The sequence below is a fragment of the Theropithecus gelada genome, chromosome 9 (genome assembly GCF_003255815.1).
Source record: "Theropithecus gelada isolate Dixy chromosome 9, Tgel_1.0, whole genome shotgun sequence".
NCBI lineage: Eukaryota > Metazoa > Chordata > Mammalia > Primates > Cercopithecidae > Theropithecus > Theropithecus gelada.
Genome location: NC_037677.1, coordinates 28,328,427 through 28,348,880, shown reverse-complemented (window position 1 = coordinate 28,348,880; position 20,454 = coordinate 28,328,427). Strand labels below are relative to the sequence as shown.

General features: G+C 46.8%; 1 protein-coding gene across 2 annotated transcripts; it reads right to left on the bottom strand.

Moving 5' to 3' along the window:
* Positions 1-14,887: 14,887 nt before the first annotated feature.
* Positions 14,888-18,291, bottom strand: SKIDA1 (SKI/DACH domain containing 1). 2 transcript variants are annotated; one of them, XM_025397597.1, is made up of 2 exons: positions 17,830-18,291; positions 14,888-17,730 (listed from the first exon to the last, which is right to left on the bottom strand). In XM_025397597.1, exons 1-2 carry the CDS (start codon positions 17,888-17,890, stop codon positions 14,888-14,890), a joined length of 2,904 nt encoding a protein of 967 aa, XP_025253382.1. In that variant the 5' UTR covers positions 17,891-18,291. The 2 variants fall into 2 exon arrangements, with proteins under 2 accessions (XP_025253382.1, XP_025253384.1); XM_025397599.1 differs by having other exon boundaries at positions 14,888-17,727.
* Positions 18,292-20,454: the final 2,163 nt, after the last annotated feature.

Sequence of the window (20,454 nt, the reverse complement as noted above, 5' to 3'; positions counted from 1 at the left end):
CTTCTCTCTGCGACCCGCAGGTTCCTGGCAGCCGCGCAACCACTGGGGATCTCGGCTGCAGCTTGCGGGAGCCCCTTCCGGGGAACAAGCTGTCCGGCCCGCGCAGCCGTGCGAGGTTGACGCAGCTGCTAGGGAGCAGTTTGGCTTCCCCGGGAGTACCGGAGTTGCTCGGCACAAACGTGATCTCAGCCCGCCGGGGCCGGGGCGCGCGCTTTTCCCTTTCTCAGCAAGCGGGAAAGGCCTGTTGGCAGAGGCCGGCGGAGTGCTGGCGGCCAGGGGGCGCGAAGCTTCGGCGGAAACCTGAGCTCCCTGCGACCTGTTCTGCTAGCAGGGGCTGGGGAGAGCCCCAATAAGCCGCCCCAGAGGCGGACCGTGCAAATTCCTGAGAAAAAGCCCTCTAGAAAACACCAAACCCTTCCAAAAGCCGTGGCTCTGCCCCTCCCTCGTCCTGCGGCCTTCCATCCTGCGCGCTCGCATCACACAGCCGGCCGTCACCTGCGACCTGGCCAACGGCCTAGCCACCCCTCTGCGTCCCCACCCTGCTCTTAAGCTCCTTCTCCCTCTGACCTTTCTGAGGCCTGGGCGAGGGTAGCCAGGGTGCTGAAGAGGAAATGAAATTGTTCTGGAGATTACAGTGGGGCTTTGGGCCAGAAGGGGTTTTTCCTCCTTCTTTTTCTCATGCTTCCATGTTAAGTGCAAACTTGTATCTCCCGTCACAAGAATAGCCAAATTTTCTCGCTTATTTGCAGTTTTGCAAAGTTCTACACACAGATCAGTGAACCTTAAGCGCCCTTGTTCAGCCCCACATTGTGGAGGTTTGTCAGGGGCCCTGGGCAGTGAGCGTAATGACAGGTGAATCCAGCAACCCCAGGGGGAGCCCGACCTAACCCCAGGACTTACAGTAGGCCGGCGGGGCCAGAGGCTCCCCATACAGCTTCCAGCAACAGGTACCCTACACCAGAGCAGGCCTTCAGGGTTCTTTGGCTTAGGCCCTGGGCCCAGAAACTCCCTCAGTGACCTGGGACAGAGAGACCCCACCCACATGTCTTCCCCCAAGGTGATTCCTTGTCTCCAGATTACCCCTTGGTCACACAAGAACAAGAATCTCTGCTCTCTGTGCCACCTGCCCAGACACAGCCAGGCCTTGTTTCAGCTGCAGCAGAGGCCCTCACAGTGTAAGCCCATTGGTGCTTTCGGCCTGCTTGTTCTTCTGACATGATTTAAAATAAAGAAGAGGAGGAGGAAAGGCAGAAGAAGAAGCAGGGAAGAGAAGGATGGGGGGCAGGGAGGAAGAGGAGCAGGGGAGATGCAGAATAAAAGATGACCAAAGGGGATCAGCACAAAATGGAACGATTCCTTTCTTATCCAAATTGCCCCATAACTCAGTGTTTCCCACACTCTAAAAGAGAGATAACTGGTTTCAATAACTATTAACACTTTCTCAAAGTAACTTTTCTGAGTGAATTTTACTCTTGCACCTGACTGGACCCAACCTACCCCTCTCCCCAACCTGAAGAGAGGAATAGGCCATGTAGCTTCGGGGAGATAAATAGCTTTATAAGGCATAATAGCCTCCCTGTAGCCAGTCATCACTCCACAGAAAGCCAGGGAGATTCAAGCTGCGAAAACCTAGGTGCTTTGTTGCATAATCAATCTCAGCCTTAATCCAGCCAAGGTCAGCCCACATTAGATTCCCAAGAAATGGGCTTAGGGTTCCTCCTCCTGCCTGGACCATTCCCAGGTAAGGAGGTCCTTATAGACAAGTACATCTAGTACTTACAACCAAACTCCAAGTGAGAGCAAGTCATCATTTGTGATGAGAGTAGAAGACCATGGTAGAGAAGGGAGGAGGTGTAGATATGTATAAACATATGTTTGCTTTTGCCCAACTCTGGAATTCTAGCCTGACTCAGTCCATCCTCACTCAACTACCAGGGTAAAATAGAAATCAGCCTCTGGGTTGTCAGAGAGAGAGTAGTGGTTGTGTGTGTGTGTGTTGGGGGATGGGGGTTGTTGCTTTCTCCAACCCCAGGCTTCTGTATAAGGAAGGATATCACAGGTAGGAAAAGATGGAGTAGAGGGAAAGAGAGGCCAGAGCAGAACCACAGTCTACAGTCGCTCTGAGGAAGTCATCCTCATTAAAGAAATCCTTTGTATGATGCTGCATGTCTTTCTCAGATTTGTGGCAGCCACACTGAAGGAGGAGGCAGCTGCAGGAGCTGCCGCCGCTGCATGCAGGCATCCAGCAGTGTGTCCCTAGCAGCCGACTTGGTGTCCCCAGTGTGAAGAGCCCAGGCTTTGCCCATCAGGCTGTGACTGAAAACAATCCCCCGGCTCCAAGCAGCCTCCACAGTGACTACCCCAAATCCCTAAACAGATTCCTGGACTGAGAGAACACAGTTCATAGCATGAATGCCTAAGAGCTGGATTCAGTTAAAAAAAAATAAATAAATAACAGAAAATCCCACCCAATTATGAAATCACTAATGAAATCACGTGTGGTAGTGGGTATTTGTCCCTGCATGGATCACAGTTTCATACTTTTGTCCCCAGAATGACATTTCAAAAATATTCTTCCCTACGTAGCACCAAAGGCTGTTTTTATGGCCTGCTATTGTGAATCAACCTTCTGTAAACTATATTGTGCATTTTTCCCTGGATTTTGGTGAAAGAAGAATTGTGCAAAGCAACTGCTTTGTCCCGATGCTGAAACAAAGACTAACACAGAGGAAAGAGGCAGCCTCTCCAAAATGTACTCTTCTCTGATTTGGGAGGAAAGCTCCTAGAGTGACCAGCCCATAATTGTGGTTGATATTTAATCTCCTTGGTACAAAGGCTCATCGTTTCACTAAGCAGAAGCGCCATTGAGATATGACTAACCTTTAGGGCTATATCCCAAATGGGGAGTCCAGGGCCTACACTTGGATTGTCTAGGCCTCTTCTAACCTGAACAAAAAGGATCTGGAGAAAATCACATTTTTCCCCTCACAACAAAGCATTCCTAATCACTTCAGCTTGTGGTGAATTTTTATTCCCATGTCCACTTGGAGTATTGAAATCGATTGCTGCAATATTTAATATATGACACTCCTAGGGTCATTGCTCTCCTAAGACCGAATTCTCTCCCTCATGCCCTCAACTCAGCCCAGTTTCTACCCTCCCACTCCCATCTGTCCAGGTCCTATGTTTATCTGTCCACAAAATGCCTTTAATTCTCAGCCCAGCCAGGCAACTTCACGTTTATTCTGTTTTCTTCTGGTATGGAAAATGCTGAAAGCTGTAGGCAGCAGTGCACTTAAAAGGGAAAATGAGGAGCTTAGTAGATTGGATAAAATTAACCTGCCACAAACAACCTCATTAAAGAACTGCCTACTAAGAGTTAAGAATTAATAGCAAAATGGATGGGAAAAAACCCTTCAGTGAAGAGACCTTAAACCTCTTTCCTTGAAAGGTGCATAATTTACAAGCCCAACCTAACATTCAGTTTTATTTCCCTTTCCTAGTGACCTGTCCCATAACCTTGTAATCCACTGTGGGGGTGTTTTCTCTTTCGTCCCTTTCTTCTGGTTACACACCCATAGGTTTGCAAGCCCAAATATTTTCTGATATTTTTGGTTCAAAAATGCACTTAAATTGTTTGGAGCCTTTTAATTTAGAAAGACACTTTAAGAGACTCCTGGAATACCCTTTGGGAATTGTTAGATGATTTGAAGAGTGCCCTTAAAAGAACTGTGTTTGAATAGGAGGAGGGCTGAGGGAATCATGCAGAAAGCAGCATGAAAAACCAGAGTGAGGACATTTTGTAGATTTAGTGTTCTGATGGCACTGTGGTTTATTTTGCACGTGAAGTTCAAATTTAAGTAAAGCCCATGTATATGGGCTGTAAGTTGCTTTTCTAATGTTTTATTGGGCAGTGTATTCTATATTGGCATTTTATATGCATAATCTCATTTCGATGCAGAGCCGCATACTAAATCCTGGAGCAAGCAGATGAGAATGCTATATGGATATTACACTCAGTTTCATTGGCTTCAATGAGACTTTGCACATCACGATTTCCATTGTAATGGCTTATCTTTGGCTAGAATTTTACACGTTGACATGCTATTCCTTTGGCCAGGATCCTGAATGAAGGAACCACGTCAATGCAACAGCCATAATGATTCCATTCACATTATAGCAGGTAACTGGGATCAATGGTTCTAACAGAATTTATAAAAGACTTCCTGCTTCCCTCCTTCTTCTTCTTCTTTTTTTTTTTTTTTGGAGACAGAGTCTCACTCTGTCGCATGGACTGGAGTGCAGTGGCATGATCTCCGCTCACTGCAACCTCCGCCTGCCTCCCAGGTTCAAGCGTTTCTCCTGCCTCGGCCTCCCAAGGAGCTGGGATTACAGGCACCCACCACCATGCCGGGCTAATTTTTGTATTTTTAATAGAGATGGAGTTTCAACACGTTGGCCACGCTGGTCTCAAACCCCTGACCTCAAGTGATCTGCCTGCCTCCTCAGCCTCCCAAAGTGCTGGGATGACAGGCATGAGCCACCATGCCCGGCCTTCTCTTTTTCTTAATATTATTTTTTTGCACTTTTTTTTTTTTTCTTGAAGGAGATCACAGTTAAAATCAATCTTGGAGTATACACTAAAGTAGTGGTTCAAAACAGGAAAAGATAGGATATTCACAATCAGGATGCTTCCAATTCATCTAGAAATCCTTCTGTTGTGTCAGGATATTATATGTAGTGCCTTCATGTGTGGTAGGATCAGATCCTTTTCAGATAAACCAGTTAGAGACTCACAGAAAGGACAAAATTTTAGAAATACTTGTAACCTCCTTAAGTCTACAAAATAAGTTATATTTCTTTCCGACTTACATTCTACAAAATAAGTTGTTTTTCTCCTGTTTAATGGTAATCTTAAATTACAAACAGACTGAAATGTATAAGATAATAAGAAATACTGGCTGTATTAGGGAAAGTAGATGTTTCAGAGGTAGTTTCTTTAAAGAAGATGACAGAAGTGTGTAACTAATTTCCTAATTTACTTTTAAATTTATGGTGCATAAAGATGTAAAAGGATAAAAAACACAATAATTAAATTTTTTTTAATTTTCTTAAAGTCATGAGTAGCAAAACAATTGAACAATTTGAATGATTTGAATGTTAACCAAGATCTTCCACTTACAAATCTTCCTTATTTAGGAAAGGGGAAAAAAAAAAAGAGATCCCACCTCTCTTTAAAATCAGATAAGAAACATTCCGGTAGTAGTGATGTACACCCTTTTAATTATCAATCATAAATGTTTAAGTTTGTTTAAAAAGTATTTATTATTAACAGAAAAAATAAAAATTGGCTTCCTGAAGGCCAATTTGCCACATGATGTATAACACTGGGAACAAAATTAAAAGCATCTCTTTACATTTGCATCTGGCAATGTGCTCCATGTTAGAACCATAGCCATGTGTTTATGGAGTGCAGCTCTCCTGGTCTTGAGATACATGCTGTTTTTTATAGCCTAACCAGAATAGCTCAGCATATGCAGGACAAGAGGCTGGAAAGCCCTGGCCCCTCACCCCAGCAAGGAAGCTCAGGATCACTGCAGGCTCCCACACTGCTTCTCTCAGCATTGGTTTAAGTCCAGGTCTTACCCTCTTTCCACTTCTAGGGCAAATACTACTAAATATGGGTATTTCCCAACGTAGCCTTCACCTGGGTGCAAGGGTTAGGTAGGGGGAAGGGAAGAAGGGGAAAAGCTGAGAGAGTAGGAGGAGAGAGAAAACAGAAGATACAGGGAAAAGGAGAGAAAGGTAAATAAACCTGTTCAAGGCAATTCCCATTATATCATGCAGGTTTGACTTTGAATGGATAGGATAACTAGACATCTGAAAGCTTAACCAGCCACACTGGTCTGCATATTTGGACCCAACGTAGAGGAAGAAAACTAATCTCAGACATTTGCACCACTGACAATCAGGGTATTCATTTGAAGGGAGGCGGTGGCGGGGTGGGGTGTGGGGGGGAGAGATGAGAGAATGAATGTAAAATGTGTCTTTATTCCTGAATATCCAAGAATCTAGGCCCTTGCTGAGAATGAAACCCCTGCCTACTGACCAAGTGGTAGCCTTCAGAGCCCTTATATATCTAACTTTCACAGGAAAGGGGGAGGAGGTCAGCTACCTCCACTCAGTGCAGCCTCTCTTCCACACAGTGTTTCCTTTCTACTGCTCATCACTTACCACAAGTATTGTGTTTTTCCTGGAACCAACTTAAACTGATCTTAAAGAGGGCAAGCACTAACAACAGAAATTCCATTTCAACCTCCGGTGCCCTACATGTGCTTCTCCCAGCCTCCCGGAGAATTCTGAGTTTGTTTGTTTGTTTTGGTGGCTTGAGGAAGACGAGGGTAAGCTGCCACTCAGGTGGTTTCTCTTTTTTTCTTTTCCCTCCCTTCCTTCTGTGCACTGGGGCTGGAGAAGGCCTTTGCAGAGCTGCCCTCTGCTAGCCTGGTGATATTTTAGGGTCTAAGTCAACTGACTGCTGAGCCTTTTCCATGCAAAAAGGGTCCAACACAAACGTGTTGATGGCAATGATTAGATGAATAACTGCATCTTACTGGAAGGCCTCTAGACTGCCTGCTATTATCTCTCCACCTTTTTCTTTCTTGTTCCAGTTATCTACTCTGAAGGAAGATCCAGACAGCAGGAATTAAGGAATCAGGGACACCCTGGCATCCTAGGTATTTGGGTTGTTTCCCATATATTCTTTTTAGACTATATACATACACATCTGTGGGCAGCAAGCTCTTCTGATTCTCTTTTGGAATCCCTCCCACCCCCCACATACACACCTCTACGGCCTTAAACATTTCTTGCAAAAGGGGACAACCACTGCCCTTCCCCGCCTTGTCCCCCTCGCGCCCCCCGCCCCCGCCACACGCACACACCCGGTTAGGCACTAGTCGCCCCGCAGCCATGGCCGCAGCCCGAAAAGAATAGAGAGCTCGCTGTGCTGCAATCGAAGCAGCTCAGCTCTGGGCGAAGAAGACAGCGTGGGAGCTAAGTAGTGGCACAGGATAGGGCTGCTCCCTGACCAGGAAAGCATTTATTCAGCTGAGCAAACGTTTTCGGAGCGTGGCACTGCTAGGTGCTGCTGTTCGGTCCCAGGAAAATAAAGAAAGAGAGATGGCAGTCCGCAAGGCAAATGTGAGAGGAGACCTGTACGGAAGCCATCGACAAGAGTTTCACACCACAGGTTTTGGGGTCGTGTTTTTCCAAGCAAACCCGAGTGATCTTTAGGGAAAGCCAAATACACTAGACGAAAACATCCTGTTTTGAGAGGCAGGAACGGTGGAAGCACAGCTATCTGAGAGTGCGTTAATCAGTCAGGATAGGGGCTTGGAAGCCCAGGGCTTGAATTTGGTGAATTCGTGCAATTTGGAGCATTTCGACTTACTATTGATCCCTAAACTCAATTTTGAAAACAGCCTCCATTGCAGAAGTGTGGGTTGTGTTATCCCAGTATTTGCACGCATCGATTGGGCTAAAATAAAATGCATCATACTCTCCGCAAAGAAGGAAGAGGCAAGGACAGTCACAAGAGGAATAGCAGAAAGTGCATAGTTAATATGGGTTGTACGCGAATCCGTGAAACAAGTGCCTTAAACCCAGGGGGATTTCACGTAATAGCTAATTTGGTGAGAGCTAGCGCGCAAGCAAGCAGAGGGCCATCTTAGAAGGGAAGGAAGATAGCTGAATATAGGCTTTTCCGACTGGAATTAACATCTCCTTGTGATTTGCATTAGCTGATGTCTAAACCCTCACATGCAGCCCACCTAACCCAGGTTTTCTTCCACCCTTGTAGGCCCAGTAAGGAATTGTCTTCCTTCTAACTGCACTGCCAGAGCTCAGAGGCTGCGGAGAGGCGGCTGCTGCTTTTCCCCCGACCCACCGGGTCCTAAATCCCGGGAAAGGCCTCGGGGCCGAGGCCGGGGAGGCACTCTCCGCTTGTCCTCTCCCGTCCTGCAGGACCCCAACGGGTCGTCTCCTCAAAGTTAATCCAAGGAATCCAGCGCCTGCCTGGTTTTGCCCATACCCTTTCCAGGTCCCAACTGGGTGGAAAGGGAAGTGGAGGAGATGGGAAAAGGAGATAGGAATATTTTATCTTAAAAAAGACATTCTTTTTCCTTGTTCAACACATAAAACCAAAACCCCTTTCTCTTATTTCTCGTCTTCCGATTCCATTTTAGTTTCTAATGGAGTGTGTGTGTGTGTGTGTGTGTGTGTGTGTGTGTGTAAGAGGGAGAGAGAGGGAGAAAAAGAGAGGGCGAGAGGGGGGAAAGAAACAGGGGGTGAGGGAAAGAAGAGAGAGATGGAGATCCCTTTAAACAAAAGACAAGAGGCCTGAGCTGGGGCCTGGAGCTGTCCCCGGAGCCTGCTCTGTCCCGCAGACCCTGCGGTCTCCAGGCCCGGTAGGCATTTTTGGGTTCCGCAGACCTGACCGAACCGGCCCGATTCCGCGTTCCAAGCGTCTGGAGAACTGGAGACAAAGCCCAAGATCTAATCCCACCGCAGCGCGGCTCGAGCCGGCGCCCCGGACCCGCAGGCCTAGGCGCGACCCCCGGCGGCCTGTGACCGAAGAGGGGAGCCGGGGCTCCCTCCGCTTCCCGGTTGCCCTCTCGGCCGGGGTCCCCCCGGCGCGCCCGGTTCCCCCTGCCGCACTCAACCAGCTGCTTTCGGGGGCCTGAGAGTTCCAAACACGCCTTCCCATTAATTAAAACCTGGAAAGCCTGACCACTTTCTTCCCAGGCCGAGGCAGCATCTCCAGAGGTCCCCGAGGCACTCTCGGCCGGCGACGGCTCCCGCGCGGGGCCTTGGAGGCCGAGCGGCCATTTACTGCCCTGTGATTGCGCCGAGGACCAGGTTAGCTCATAAAGCCTTTCACACTCAACAATGGGGATTTTCTCAACAATTAACAAGAAACAACATAATAAAGCCATTTACAAAGACCTTGCTATTTACTATAAATTAGGCACTCTTTAAGAGACCAGTGCGTAATTTCACACACTTTACAACTGGGGCTGCATTTTAAACACCCGGGAAAACAAGCTTGTTGCACTTTCCTGTGACCTAGCTGCGGTGCACCTCTGTTTCCCCTCTTCCCCGGTAGCAGCTTTGTTTGCATTGCTGCACTCCAACCTCCCCAACCGAGGGTGGCTTTCCAGGTCACTGTCTCACGTTTCCCGTTTCCAGGCCATCATTCCCCTTGCAGATGCACGGAGAGGTACCCAGGGACGGGAACCACGCGCCAAACCCAGCCAGCCGGGCCTCATCCCATTTCTCCCACTGTGGGAGTTGCGCCCGGCCCTGCCTGCGCCCCCCCGCGCCCTCCCCACCACCCAGGGCCTCTGGTCTTGGGCCACTTCCCAGAAGGCGTTCGCGGCCACGCTGGCCCAGGGGAAAGCCGCAACCCTTTGCCACTGGCGATCCACACGCGCCTTTTGGAGGCCTTGGCCAGCCCTCCTCCCAATGCGAAGAGCTGGGCCCCATTTGCCTGGGGAGCGGAGATGAGGCCTAGGCGAGAAGGTGAGAAACGGCGAGGCTGCGTGTGCGTGTGCCAGGGTGGGCGATGACTTCGGGACACACAAAAGGAGCGCCAAGTGAGGGGAGGCGTTCCAGGCTCCGAGGGCCGGCCCCCGCGCGCCCTGCGGCCCCCCGCTCCCGCCAGGCCTGGTCCCAAGGCCGACTGGCCGAGAGGCTGCGCAGGAGGTGCCGCGGCGCGGGCCCTGCCGCCCGCCCCGGGGGTCGACATCGTCACCCATTCAGAGGACAGCAAGATCTGGGCGGGAAAACAAAAGTCACAAAGAAATTTGTTTGCCACCATGCAAAATGGCGGCACTTAAACATCTTTCTTGTGGTGGTGGCCCTGGCCAGAGAGCCCGGAGCTGCCCTAGGTTTAGCGCGGTGCGTCCTAGAGCTCGGCGGCCGGGGACAAGCGAGGGGGAAAGCGACCCCGAAACCCCCGCGGCCCCCAAGCCGGCCCTTAGCCCGCAGCCCACCGCGCGATCAGCCGGCCCCTGCCTTCCCTCCCAGCCTGCCAGGCCCCAAGCCAGCGCCAGCAGCCCCCGGCCACTGACCGCTGTTTACAAACACAGCCTGAGGGCGGGGTGGGCCGGCCGGAGCGCGGGCTGGCGGGGTGGGGGCGGCCGCGCGCCCCGGAGGACGCCACCAGCAGAGAGGAACGAGGAGTTGGTGCGAGCGAGCGGGCCCGGCAGCTGGAAAGGACTGAACGCCTTGTTTTTGAAACTGTCAATTCCCTCAACCCCTATTGTGAGGGCTTCATGCAAAACATCTCAGGCCTTTTAAAGTAGGAGCTTGTGAGGCCGCCACAGTTTGAAAAGGAGCGAGAGAAGAGCGGGGGCCCAGGGCATGGGCGAAGAATGATAGCTGAGCCCCCCTAAGCCCTCCCCACCTACTCTGTGTTTTTTCTTTTTTTTCTTTTTTGCAAAGGAGGGCCTGCCAAACAGGTAAAATACAGCCTTCCCCCACCTCCTAGATCTGCCCTACGTCCCCATCCCCCAGGCTAGTTTGCAAAATGCCCTTTGGCCTAGGGAGCAAACCAAAACCAAAGCTAGCATCAAAAATAGTTCTTCCTTACAGGGAAGGGGAAAATCCTGGAATGACTGGGGTGACCGGGTGGACTCGCTAAGGTGGATGCCCTGTTCCTCCTTGCCAATTTCCTGAGGTTAGTTGATGGGAAGCATTTTTTTTCTCCCTTCCTAGTTTGGCTCTGGGAACTCCTTCTTTTTACATCCTTCCCAGCAGGAAGTTATTTTTAAGGTGAAGCAAAACTCACCACATTTTCTTTATTTTTTTAGATGCTAATGCTTTATTTAAAAAAAACAAAAAACAAAAAACAAAAAAAAAACCCAACTTTACCATGAAGGATTTTTGTTTTTGTTTTTGAAAGAAAAAAAAAAATGTTTTTGAGGAATTAGTTTCTACATCTCTTCCTGCATGCAAACAAAACTGTCATTCTCATATCAGCAGAAACTCCCAATTTTTGTTGATTAGAACTTTGAGGAATTTCTAGACCATTGAAAATCACCCAGACACACAAAAGATAAAAATCCAACACCAGCCCCATGTAGTTTGTGTTATTGTTGTTTAGTGGTGGCTCCTTGTTGATTTTCAAATAAACAACCATTATTGAGATTACTCCACTGTAATCAAGTAAGCCAGTAGAAAAGAACACCCACTTTAAAAAGTAAATAGTTGAAAAAGAGCAAGCTGCATTTTCTATAAAGGCGGATAACCTAACTGTGGAAGACAGAGTACACACATCTCTTTAAAAAAATTTAAATTTTCATTTCACAGTCTTACCAGGAAATCACTTTTATAGGAGACCAAAAATAAGTTTGTTAACCCAAAAAGTTAGAAAAAGAGCCTTTTCCTGCTTTTTTCCCTCATGTCTCTAAATGTTGGACTTTAGACACAGGAATCAGTCACCCTGGAGCCATATAGTGCTTGTTTTTTTGTTTGTTTTTAATTCTATGCCCTGAAAACATCTAAATGTAAAAATGTAATCTATCAATGGAGTTAACTTGTTTTTCTCTCAATAAGGCTTAACTTTCTGAACAAATGGGACATTTATAGCAGCTTAGAAAAGTCTAGATATTGTCATTAATCATAAAACAACCAAAATAATATAAACAGTACTGAGAATAATTCCCACATCAGAATGGGGAAACAACTAAAGGGCTAGCAGGAATTGAAAGAATACCTTGTATTTGCAAGTTACTGCATACTATTTGGTACTCTTTCCTTACGGAAGCACTAACTCAGGTTTTGCTGTGGTTGGCTGGCTTATAGTAGTACGGTGGGGTGAAATTTGTGTTGACTATTTAATTTCTTTCCTTTTGATGGTATCACCCTGGAAAGCCTCGGCCTCCATGCTGTTCATTCTCCAGCTCCTATAAACTGAAACTATTGATTCTATGAGGGTTAGAGACTAAGTGTCAAAGCTGCAGGCCAATATTTTATGTCAGAAATTCCATAGGGTATATTTGTTTTAAATTATGCTTATTCCATCTTACAGTCCTTCCACACCCAAAATCTGTAGACTTCAAATATATTCTCGCTGTATAATTTAGGAACAATGAGTCCTTAGCCAACTAGAGAAGTACTAGTGTACATGTAGTAGTCACCGTACTTTGAACTTTCTTAACTTAGAAGTAATTAAAGAGTAGAAATTACACACTTCCAATGTGTGTGTCACACTTTTTACCAGATTGATTTTTCAGGACAACTTACTGCACCTAAATTCTGTATTGCCTTCCAAAGAGAAAAGAACTCAGACTATAAAGCCAATTGTTTAGCTTTCTGGGGCTTTAACTATAACATGGACTGGTCTTTGGAATTATATACAAACAAGAATTCAAGGATACCATCCCCAAATTTTTACTTTGACCATATCTACCATTCCAATAAAAAATAATCCAGTGAACCTACACCTGGCATGGCAACATTCAAGAAGGAAAGAAAGGAAGGCAGTTGAAAGCATCTGTTTACTCCATCCAAATATATTTGGATGCAGGTATTCTCAGCCTCAGTCCTTTACAATAAGAGGAAAACCACACAGCATATTCAGCAATTAGGGGCTGAGACCATCCAGATCTATCTGAAACATTTATAGACAAAAGGAAAATTTCAAAGGGAATAGGAACTAAAAGGTTAAGGAAAAACAAAAACAATAGACTGAATTTCCATGAGAAATAGTGACTTAAATTCACACAGTAAACATTTCATTGGTGTTTTGTTTTGTTTTGTGATTTATGATCTATAGATGCAACTTCTTAGATTCAAGATAGCAAGGATCTGAGATACATAAGTTGTCAGACTAAAGGAGGTGGGCCAGAAATTATTAGATTCAACTTTCATTAAAACAATCACTGATCTCTGCTTCACTTTCTTAAGCCTGAAACTTTTCCTACTTGATTTGTAACAAGTTGGTAAAGTTTTGTTGTTACTTAGAAAGAAATCCACCAGTGTTTTGCACAGAACCTGACTGGCCTCGGTCACATAGTATTACAACAAAACACTACACCCAATAAATGCATTTTTTTCAGGTAAAAACATTACAAGTGAAAATGTCAACAAAACCATTCAATCCTGTTAACCCTTCTTCAATCTGGAATAAGTAGAAATGTATGGAACCAGGAATTTTAAACAGTGTTTTTAATTGAAAATAAAGCTAAAGCATGCTTTTCAACAGTGCAAATTTCCATAATTTTGATTTACTGCTTCCATCATCACAACACAGTACACCAGCATGGCCCTTATCCAGGGCTAGACCCTAGCATTTGCATGTTGAACTACTTTGATTTTAAGTGCAAATATAGATAGTCACCTCTGATTGTCACTTGCAGTAGAAACTCTCCTGCTCTATACACAGGATGGTCTGAAAACAGAAGTTTTAGAGAGATGCAGAAAAAATATAAGGTAATAAAATCCAAGTGCCTGAGTTCTGGTACCAAAAAGCCCTGAAAAAACTGTTATTTTTCATTTGGGGTATTGCAACTCTGACCTCTCATTTTCTTTTTCTTGGTTGTATTTACTGATTTGTCACTATCAAGAGTTCAACCATAAAATATTCTGCTATTAAGAGAAATATTTCAGCCCCGGCATGGTGGATCACACCTGTAATCCCAGCACTTTGGGAGGCCGAGGCAGGCGGATCACCTGAGGTCAGGAGTTCGGGACCAGCCTGGTCAACGTGGTGAAACCCTGCCTCTACTAAAAATACAAAAATTAGCCGGACATGGTGGCGCGCACCTGTAATCCCAGCTACTCAGGAGGCTGAGGCAGGAGAATCATTTGAACCTGGGAGGTGGAGGTTGCAATGAGCTGAGATTGTGCCACTACACTCCAGCCTGGGCGACATAGCGAGACTCTCTCCTAAAAAAAACAAACCAAAAAAACCATATATATATATACATATATATATATATGTATGAAATATATATATATATTTCAATTGTTTTGGGAGTTTGAAGAGTCATGTTCAGACCACAAGATAAGCAGGACTATAGTAAGAGTCACCTTATTTAAAACCTTTGGGTGAGAACACAAAACGGACTTTTCCAATTGCAAGGAGTGGCTTTAAAAGTAAAATCACACCCTTTACAAAAAAAATACAATTCCATATTTATTTTACTCAGTATGTATGAGGCAGCTTTTACTAGCATTTAATCAGGACTCACACCCCAATCTTTCCACTAAAAAAAAAAAAAAGTTAAGTGCAACTACTCTTGAAGAGAGAATGAGGGGAGTCAAAAGAAAAAGATACCCCACAAACAAGAGCTCCAGAAAATAACATTTTGGGCTCACAGAAACTTCTTGCTACCTCACCTCACCTCACTGTGTAACCATGTAACCTAACAAACTTTCACTGAATTAACAGTTACACTTTCAGCTCTGAAATCTAGTGCATAAACTTAATGGCTCATTGTAATATTTATTATTCAACCTTTTGACATTTATTTGTAGCAGTTGAATTGAGGTACCGGGTGCATTATTAGCATTGAAACAGTAAAGTGTTCCAGCTCTACGGTAATAACTGAGTTTTACTTGAGTCTTTAGCCTGAAGTAGTCTGTGGAATGTAAACCAACCCTTCTCCCACCCCACCCCCACCCTACTCCAGAAAAAAAAAAAAAAAAAAAAAAAAAAAAAACCCGCAACGGAAAAAAAGTAATCCGATTTCTGTCTTCAAAATGCGATAAACCAGGACTCCAAAGGGGGTGTAACACATTAACGGACTTGTACAAACCATCCTGTGCAGTTTACAACAAAAGGAAGGTAATATGCTTCAAGAAAATATCTTCCAAAACATTTTTATGAATTAAATTTCCTGAATTTGTGACTAGGTGGAAGAGGTATTGCAGAACCGCCCAGCTGCCATTTCCATATAGGATGGGCCTTGTGAGGAGTTTGAGAATCCTTAGTGGTGTTTAAGGAATACGCCGGCCACAAGTCCCCATCTCTCCCAATAATGAGTGATGGTGGACAAGGAAAATTTGCCATGAAATTAAATGGCCTTTTCACTGCTGATGCTACATTGCTGGCTACCTTTTTGCGTCTGTTTATAACTGTAAAATCATCCAGTGTTCCTTCATGTGTCTCAGTTTTACCTGTAGGACGAGGGCTTCTAGCTGATTTCAAATTTGGTTTGACTGGAGGTGTCTGAAGGACAGGTCGCTTTCCCAGTACTAGTGTCCGATAATTTTTTCTTACCCTGGCACCAAATTTATATTCCCCATCCTCAGGTTTTGGAGAACCTAAAGTGCATGAAAGGCCCTGACTTTGAGCCAGTGGATTTAAGGAAGGAGTATCTTTTTCAGGGCATGCAAAACCTTCCTTGGCTGTGGTTAACAAGGCGTCCTCCTCTTTACTCTCAGTCACACTGTAAAACTCACCCTTTGTATCATTGCACTCGCACTTTAGCTTATTTGTAAAAAGGTGAGGTTCATATTCTTCATTAGCACTACTGTCTTCTACTTTGATTTTAATATTGTGCAGAAATGGCAATGTCTTGTCACCTGTGTCAGTGCAGGGATTCTCGGCTTTAGTTGCTGCTGCTCCTGCAGCGTTCACTTCAGGATCAGTCTGCGAAGAGGGCAAATCCGTAGCAAATTCAGGACAATGAAGGATTTTGGAATCTTTTTCTGAATTTGCTTCTGCTCCTGAAGAATCATTATTTAAGAACCTAGCAGCTATTGTGTTGTTATCTGCACAGTGTGTAGTAGGAGTTGCTTGTAGGCATTTCCTAGCCTCTCGGAGTATTCTTTGTTGTGGAAATGCATTGTTTGTCTTTGGGCTAGGTGAAGAGGCCCCCTCTGCCAGGCAGTTAATTGTCAGGTCAGTTCTCTTTACAGTATTGGAAATTTCAGAGTGTGGGAATGTAATCTCAGATACCCTATCGTTCCTTATCTCTGCGAAACAACTCCCCAGGCTGGCCGGGCAGTACACCGGAGACGCTTTGGGGGCCCAGCTCTGCAGATTCCACTCCTCCGGCGACTCCGCTTTGACACGACTCTTGAGGTCGGGAAGTCTGCCGGCATCCTCGAAAGCAGCGGGTTGGGTTGCAGCGGCGGCGGAGGCCAGATGGTACAAGAAGTTGGCCTGCGCCTGCACGCTGGGAGGCTTGCAGAAGCTGGTACGCCTGAATCGGATGCTCTGCACTGACACTTGGCTGGAGCCGGAGCTGGAGTCCGACTCGGTGGACGAGTCCTCCTCCTCCGAGCTGACTTCACTGGAATCCGAGGCCCCGCTGCCCCCCTCCTCCTCCTCCTCCTCCTCTTCCTCCTCCTCCTCCTCTCCCTCCTCCTCCTCTTCCTCCGAGGACACAGAGTTGCTGGAACTGGACAAACTGGAGCCAACATCCGAGTCGTTGGCCGCGTGGTCCGAGTAGGAGCTGGACTCGGAGTCGCTGCTGCAACTCTCGGGAAAGCTGCCCAGATGGGGCTGCGGCCGGTGGTGGTGAGGGGGGTGGTGACTCTGCTGCGGCGGCTGGGCCCGGTGGTGGTGGTGGTGGTGGTGATGGTGGTGGTGGTGGTGGTGGTGCGGAGGCGGGCAGAAACCGTTGACCAGATGAAACCTCTCCAGGCAAGTGGCCCCGGCGGCAGCCGCAGCCGCTGCCGCCGCCGCCGCCGCCGCCGCGGCCGCCTTGGCTTTGTAGGACCTGGGCAGCAGCAGCAGGCGCCGCGCGCTGGCGTGGGGCGCGAGCAAGCAGTCCTTGGTGCCGCCGCGCTTGCGTTTGCAGCGGTAGCTCAGGCTTCCCGGGCCTCTGGCGCCCGCCGCTGCCTTGGGCTGGGGCCCGGCCGCGGATGCCTGGTAATAGGCGGCAGCGGCGGCGGCGGCGGCAGCGGCGGCGGCGGCGGCGGCGGCGGCGGCGGCCGGGTGCTTGCTGCACAGCAGGCTCCGAAAATAAGCAGGGTCCGAGGGGAAGGCGACGTAGTTTCCCTGGAGCGGGGCAGTTTCATAGTTTAGAGGGGGTTTGCAGGGCGAACGCACGATCTCCGGGTAGTGCGAGCCGGGGTATTTGCTAAAAATCTGAGGTAGATGGGCGGCGGGGCGCGCGGCGGCGGCGCCCGGGCGCGGGGACTGCGCGCTGATTGGCAGGGGCCGCGCGGCTCCGCTCAGGCCCCGCCAAAGTTGGTGCTTGTCCTTCCAAAATCCCGGGCGGGGGCTGGCGGCGGCGGCGCGCTCTGGCGGCGGCGCCTTTGTGGCCAGGGCCCGGCCGACCCGCCTGCGCTTGGTCTTGAGGACGCGCTCGGTTTTGCAGGAGGTGTAGAGCGCTTCCACGTCTTCCCGGGAGATGAGTGTGCATTTGGCTGCGTGGAAGGCGATGCTGTTGATTGCCTTGAGTTTCCGCAACTCCTCCAGATCGCAGTGGTGCTTCTTCACTTTCAGATGATCCATGCGCTTGTGCACGGTCGTCCTCGGGATGTTTTTCAGCAGATCTGTGAAGACTTGGGAGAGGGCAAACATTTGCTTCCCTTTAATGATGAGGTAGCCGAGCCTCACGCCATCCACCTCTTCAAAACCTGACTTCAGGTCTCCCATCTCGGGCACTAAATGATCCCCACCATTTGCAGTAAATATATACGTGACGCATACATACACATGTATGTATGTTAATCCTCCGCCAGATGCTGCGTGTGTCTCAAGGCATCCTGCTAATAAAATAACAAAGACTGTTATTCCCGGCGAAGGAAGTGCCAAACTCTAGGCGAAATTATTGGGGGGGGGGGGAAACCCCATGAAATTACACTGACTTGATTCTTGCTTTTTTGTTGTTGTTGTTTTCGTTTTTTTAAAAAAGAGGGAAAAAACCATCCGGTTTCTGATCTGCCAGTGTGTTGGTCTGAGTCCCCGATGCAGATCAGTACCTGGGCCCCTCTATTCCTTCCTTCTCCATTGGAGCACTATGATAATGGAATGTGAAGGGAGAAAGAGAAAAGAAATGCAGCTGCTATTCCCGCCGCTGCTTTAGCTACAAATAAAATGACAGAGTGAAGTGAGCTCGTCCGGAGACACCTTCATCAATTAATTCCCCTAAAGCCAGCGCTGATTGGACACTCCTGACAGGTGATGCAATAAAAATTGATATTCCACCCCTTCCCCCCAAAATCTCCCACTAATTAGCATACCCTTATACTGCCACCTCCCCTCCCAAAGTAAATAATACAGTCGGTATATAAATCTTTCCATTAAACTATCGGAGCTCAGAAACAGCCTGACTCACAGACTTCATCAGAAGCAGTGTGTGTACGGTTAAGGAAGAAAAAAAAAACCAAAAAAAAAAAAAAAAAAAAACCGCACCGTATATTCGCCTTTAAAGAAATACTGCCTATTTTTCCCTTTATTTGCATTTTACCGATACAGCTATTATCATTTCAAAGAAAAGCATTTAAAAAACATTATCAAGCCGAAAGAGATATACCCCACCCCCTTTTCCTTTTGGAAAATGGAGCTTAAGCGAAAATGTGCAGAATAGCCTGGTATTTCCCTTACAGGAGTGGGGAAGAAGACCGGCTAGGAGCTCCAAAGTTAAACCCGCCCCGTGAACCACCCCAGTGCGGACTTACGTTTGGAATTTCTCTCGATTTTCCTTTTTTTTTTTTTTCCCCCCTGAAATGCCTTTTTACAACCAGAAACAAAGTTATTTGACCAGGGAAGCAGTTCAAGGCTCCAGCTCTGAAACACTGTAACAATTCAACTGGATTTCGGTTCTCTGCTGGGGGGTGGGGTGGGGAGGAGGTAGTTTCACGTCAGACCCATAACAAAGCATAGATAAGCCAGAAATGTGTACACTTTTCCACAATTAACCGTACTGGATTGGAGGCGGGATCGTCCAAGAGTCCCCAGCAAAGCCTTTGCCAGGGTCCTGTTCACCACAGGTCAGAATTCCAGGGAGCAGATTGCTTCCTTCTGCAGCAAAGAAAAGAAAATGTCAAACGCCCAAGGTGCTTCCAGAGGTTTTACGTAATAACAATGAAAAGAAAGTGCTGATGTACGATGCAGACTGTTTCAGTGGTTTGTGATGCTTTGGGTTGGTAGTTTAGGTGAATCTTCCACAACTCCCAGTTTTTCCATCAAAGTCAAGCATCTGCTTTAACAAAATCACTTTGGATGAAAATCAATGTGGTTTAACCTCTTCTTAGTCAAATTAAGGCATATTTTGGTGTCATTTTCAAGGTTATCCAAAATATTGCCAAATGAGAGCAAGGGTCCTCCCAGTCGCATTACCACGATCCCAAGGCGGCTCGTTGGCTGCTTTGCAAAATTCGGCAAAATCTTCTTAACTGTTCAGTGTTTGCAACTACAACATAAATGCAACCCAGGCATTTATGTGTTTCCTTGTTCCTCCAAAAATAGACACATCCGCGTGATTAAAAGAATAAACGGATATTTCTGAGCCTGCAAGAAAAAAAATTATACAATAATTTCTTTCTTCACATTCAAAAGTTCCAGCTTCCTCTGCTCTGGTCTGGCTGGCATGAGCAGGTATGGCCCAAAAAAGAAAACAGAAAGATAAAAACAGAGGAATCAGACATACAAAAAGGTAGTTTGCTTGACAAGATGAAATCTCGGCCATAATTCCCCACCCCCACCCTCATCTCCTTTGTAATTTCCCAGGAATTTTGAAGAGAATTGGGAATTTCAAGAAGTGCATCCGGAAATTAAGGAAGTCTATTTAAGACAGTCTGTAACTCAGGAGGTTGGGATTTGAAAAGTCAGCCCCTGAACTACTGTTGCACTCAGCACAGATGTAATCGCCGCTCTTCAACTTAATCAATGTGTGTACAAACCGCGATGTCTAGTTCTTGCCTTTGAAATCTAAGGCTAGCATTTCCATCCAAGAAATCAGAGCTACAGCAAATTACATTTTTGTCCCTTGAATGAAAGAAGGATCATTGAATGGATCTCGTGATATTTCAGGCTTTAAACGTAACCGAGAGGCAGCAATGAACAATGCCTCGTCACAGCTAATACCATCCACCGAGTTGGCTTTCTTTTGCATCTGGATCTATTACACTGCGTTTTTCTCTTTCACTTTCACAAGAGGCAAAATGCACAAGGTTTAAGCAGAAAGCGAAGTTTTCAGGAAAAGCAGATGCTCGTGTTTGTTTCTAAAAGTAGAATGACCAGAGTCTTTCTATTGCCAGCAACAATAATGTCGTTTTAAAATTCCTTCTGATGCACTTATATAGTACTGCCAGCCCTCTCCCTCCCACCCCCACCCCCGCCTATTCCCCTCCCCCAGCTTTAAGATTTAGACCAAAGAGTCAGCCAAGAAATAGTAAACTCAGAAAAAGCCTTTGAGAAGACAGTACAAAAGGTTGGCTAGAGCATCTTTTTTTTTTTTTTTTTTTTTTTTTCCAGGTAGTTTTAGTTGT

Bases quoted from the DNA above. Each gene is read 5' to 3' on its own strand.
- SKIDA1 (XM_025397597.1), bottom strand. From the start codon at position 17,890: ATGGTTTTTTCCCTCTTTTTTAAAAAAACGAAAACAACAACAACAAAA. The intron at 17,731-17,829 runs GTCAGTGTAATT...TTATTTTATTAG, and splicing joins AACAAAAAAGCAAGAATCAA to CAGGATGCCTTGAGACACAC.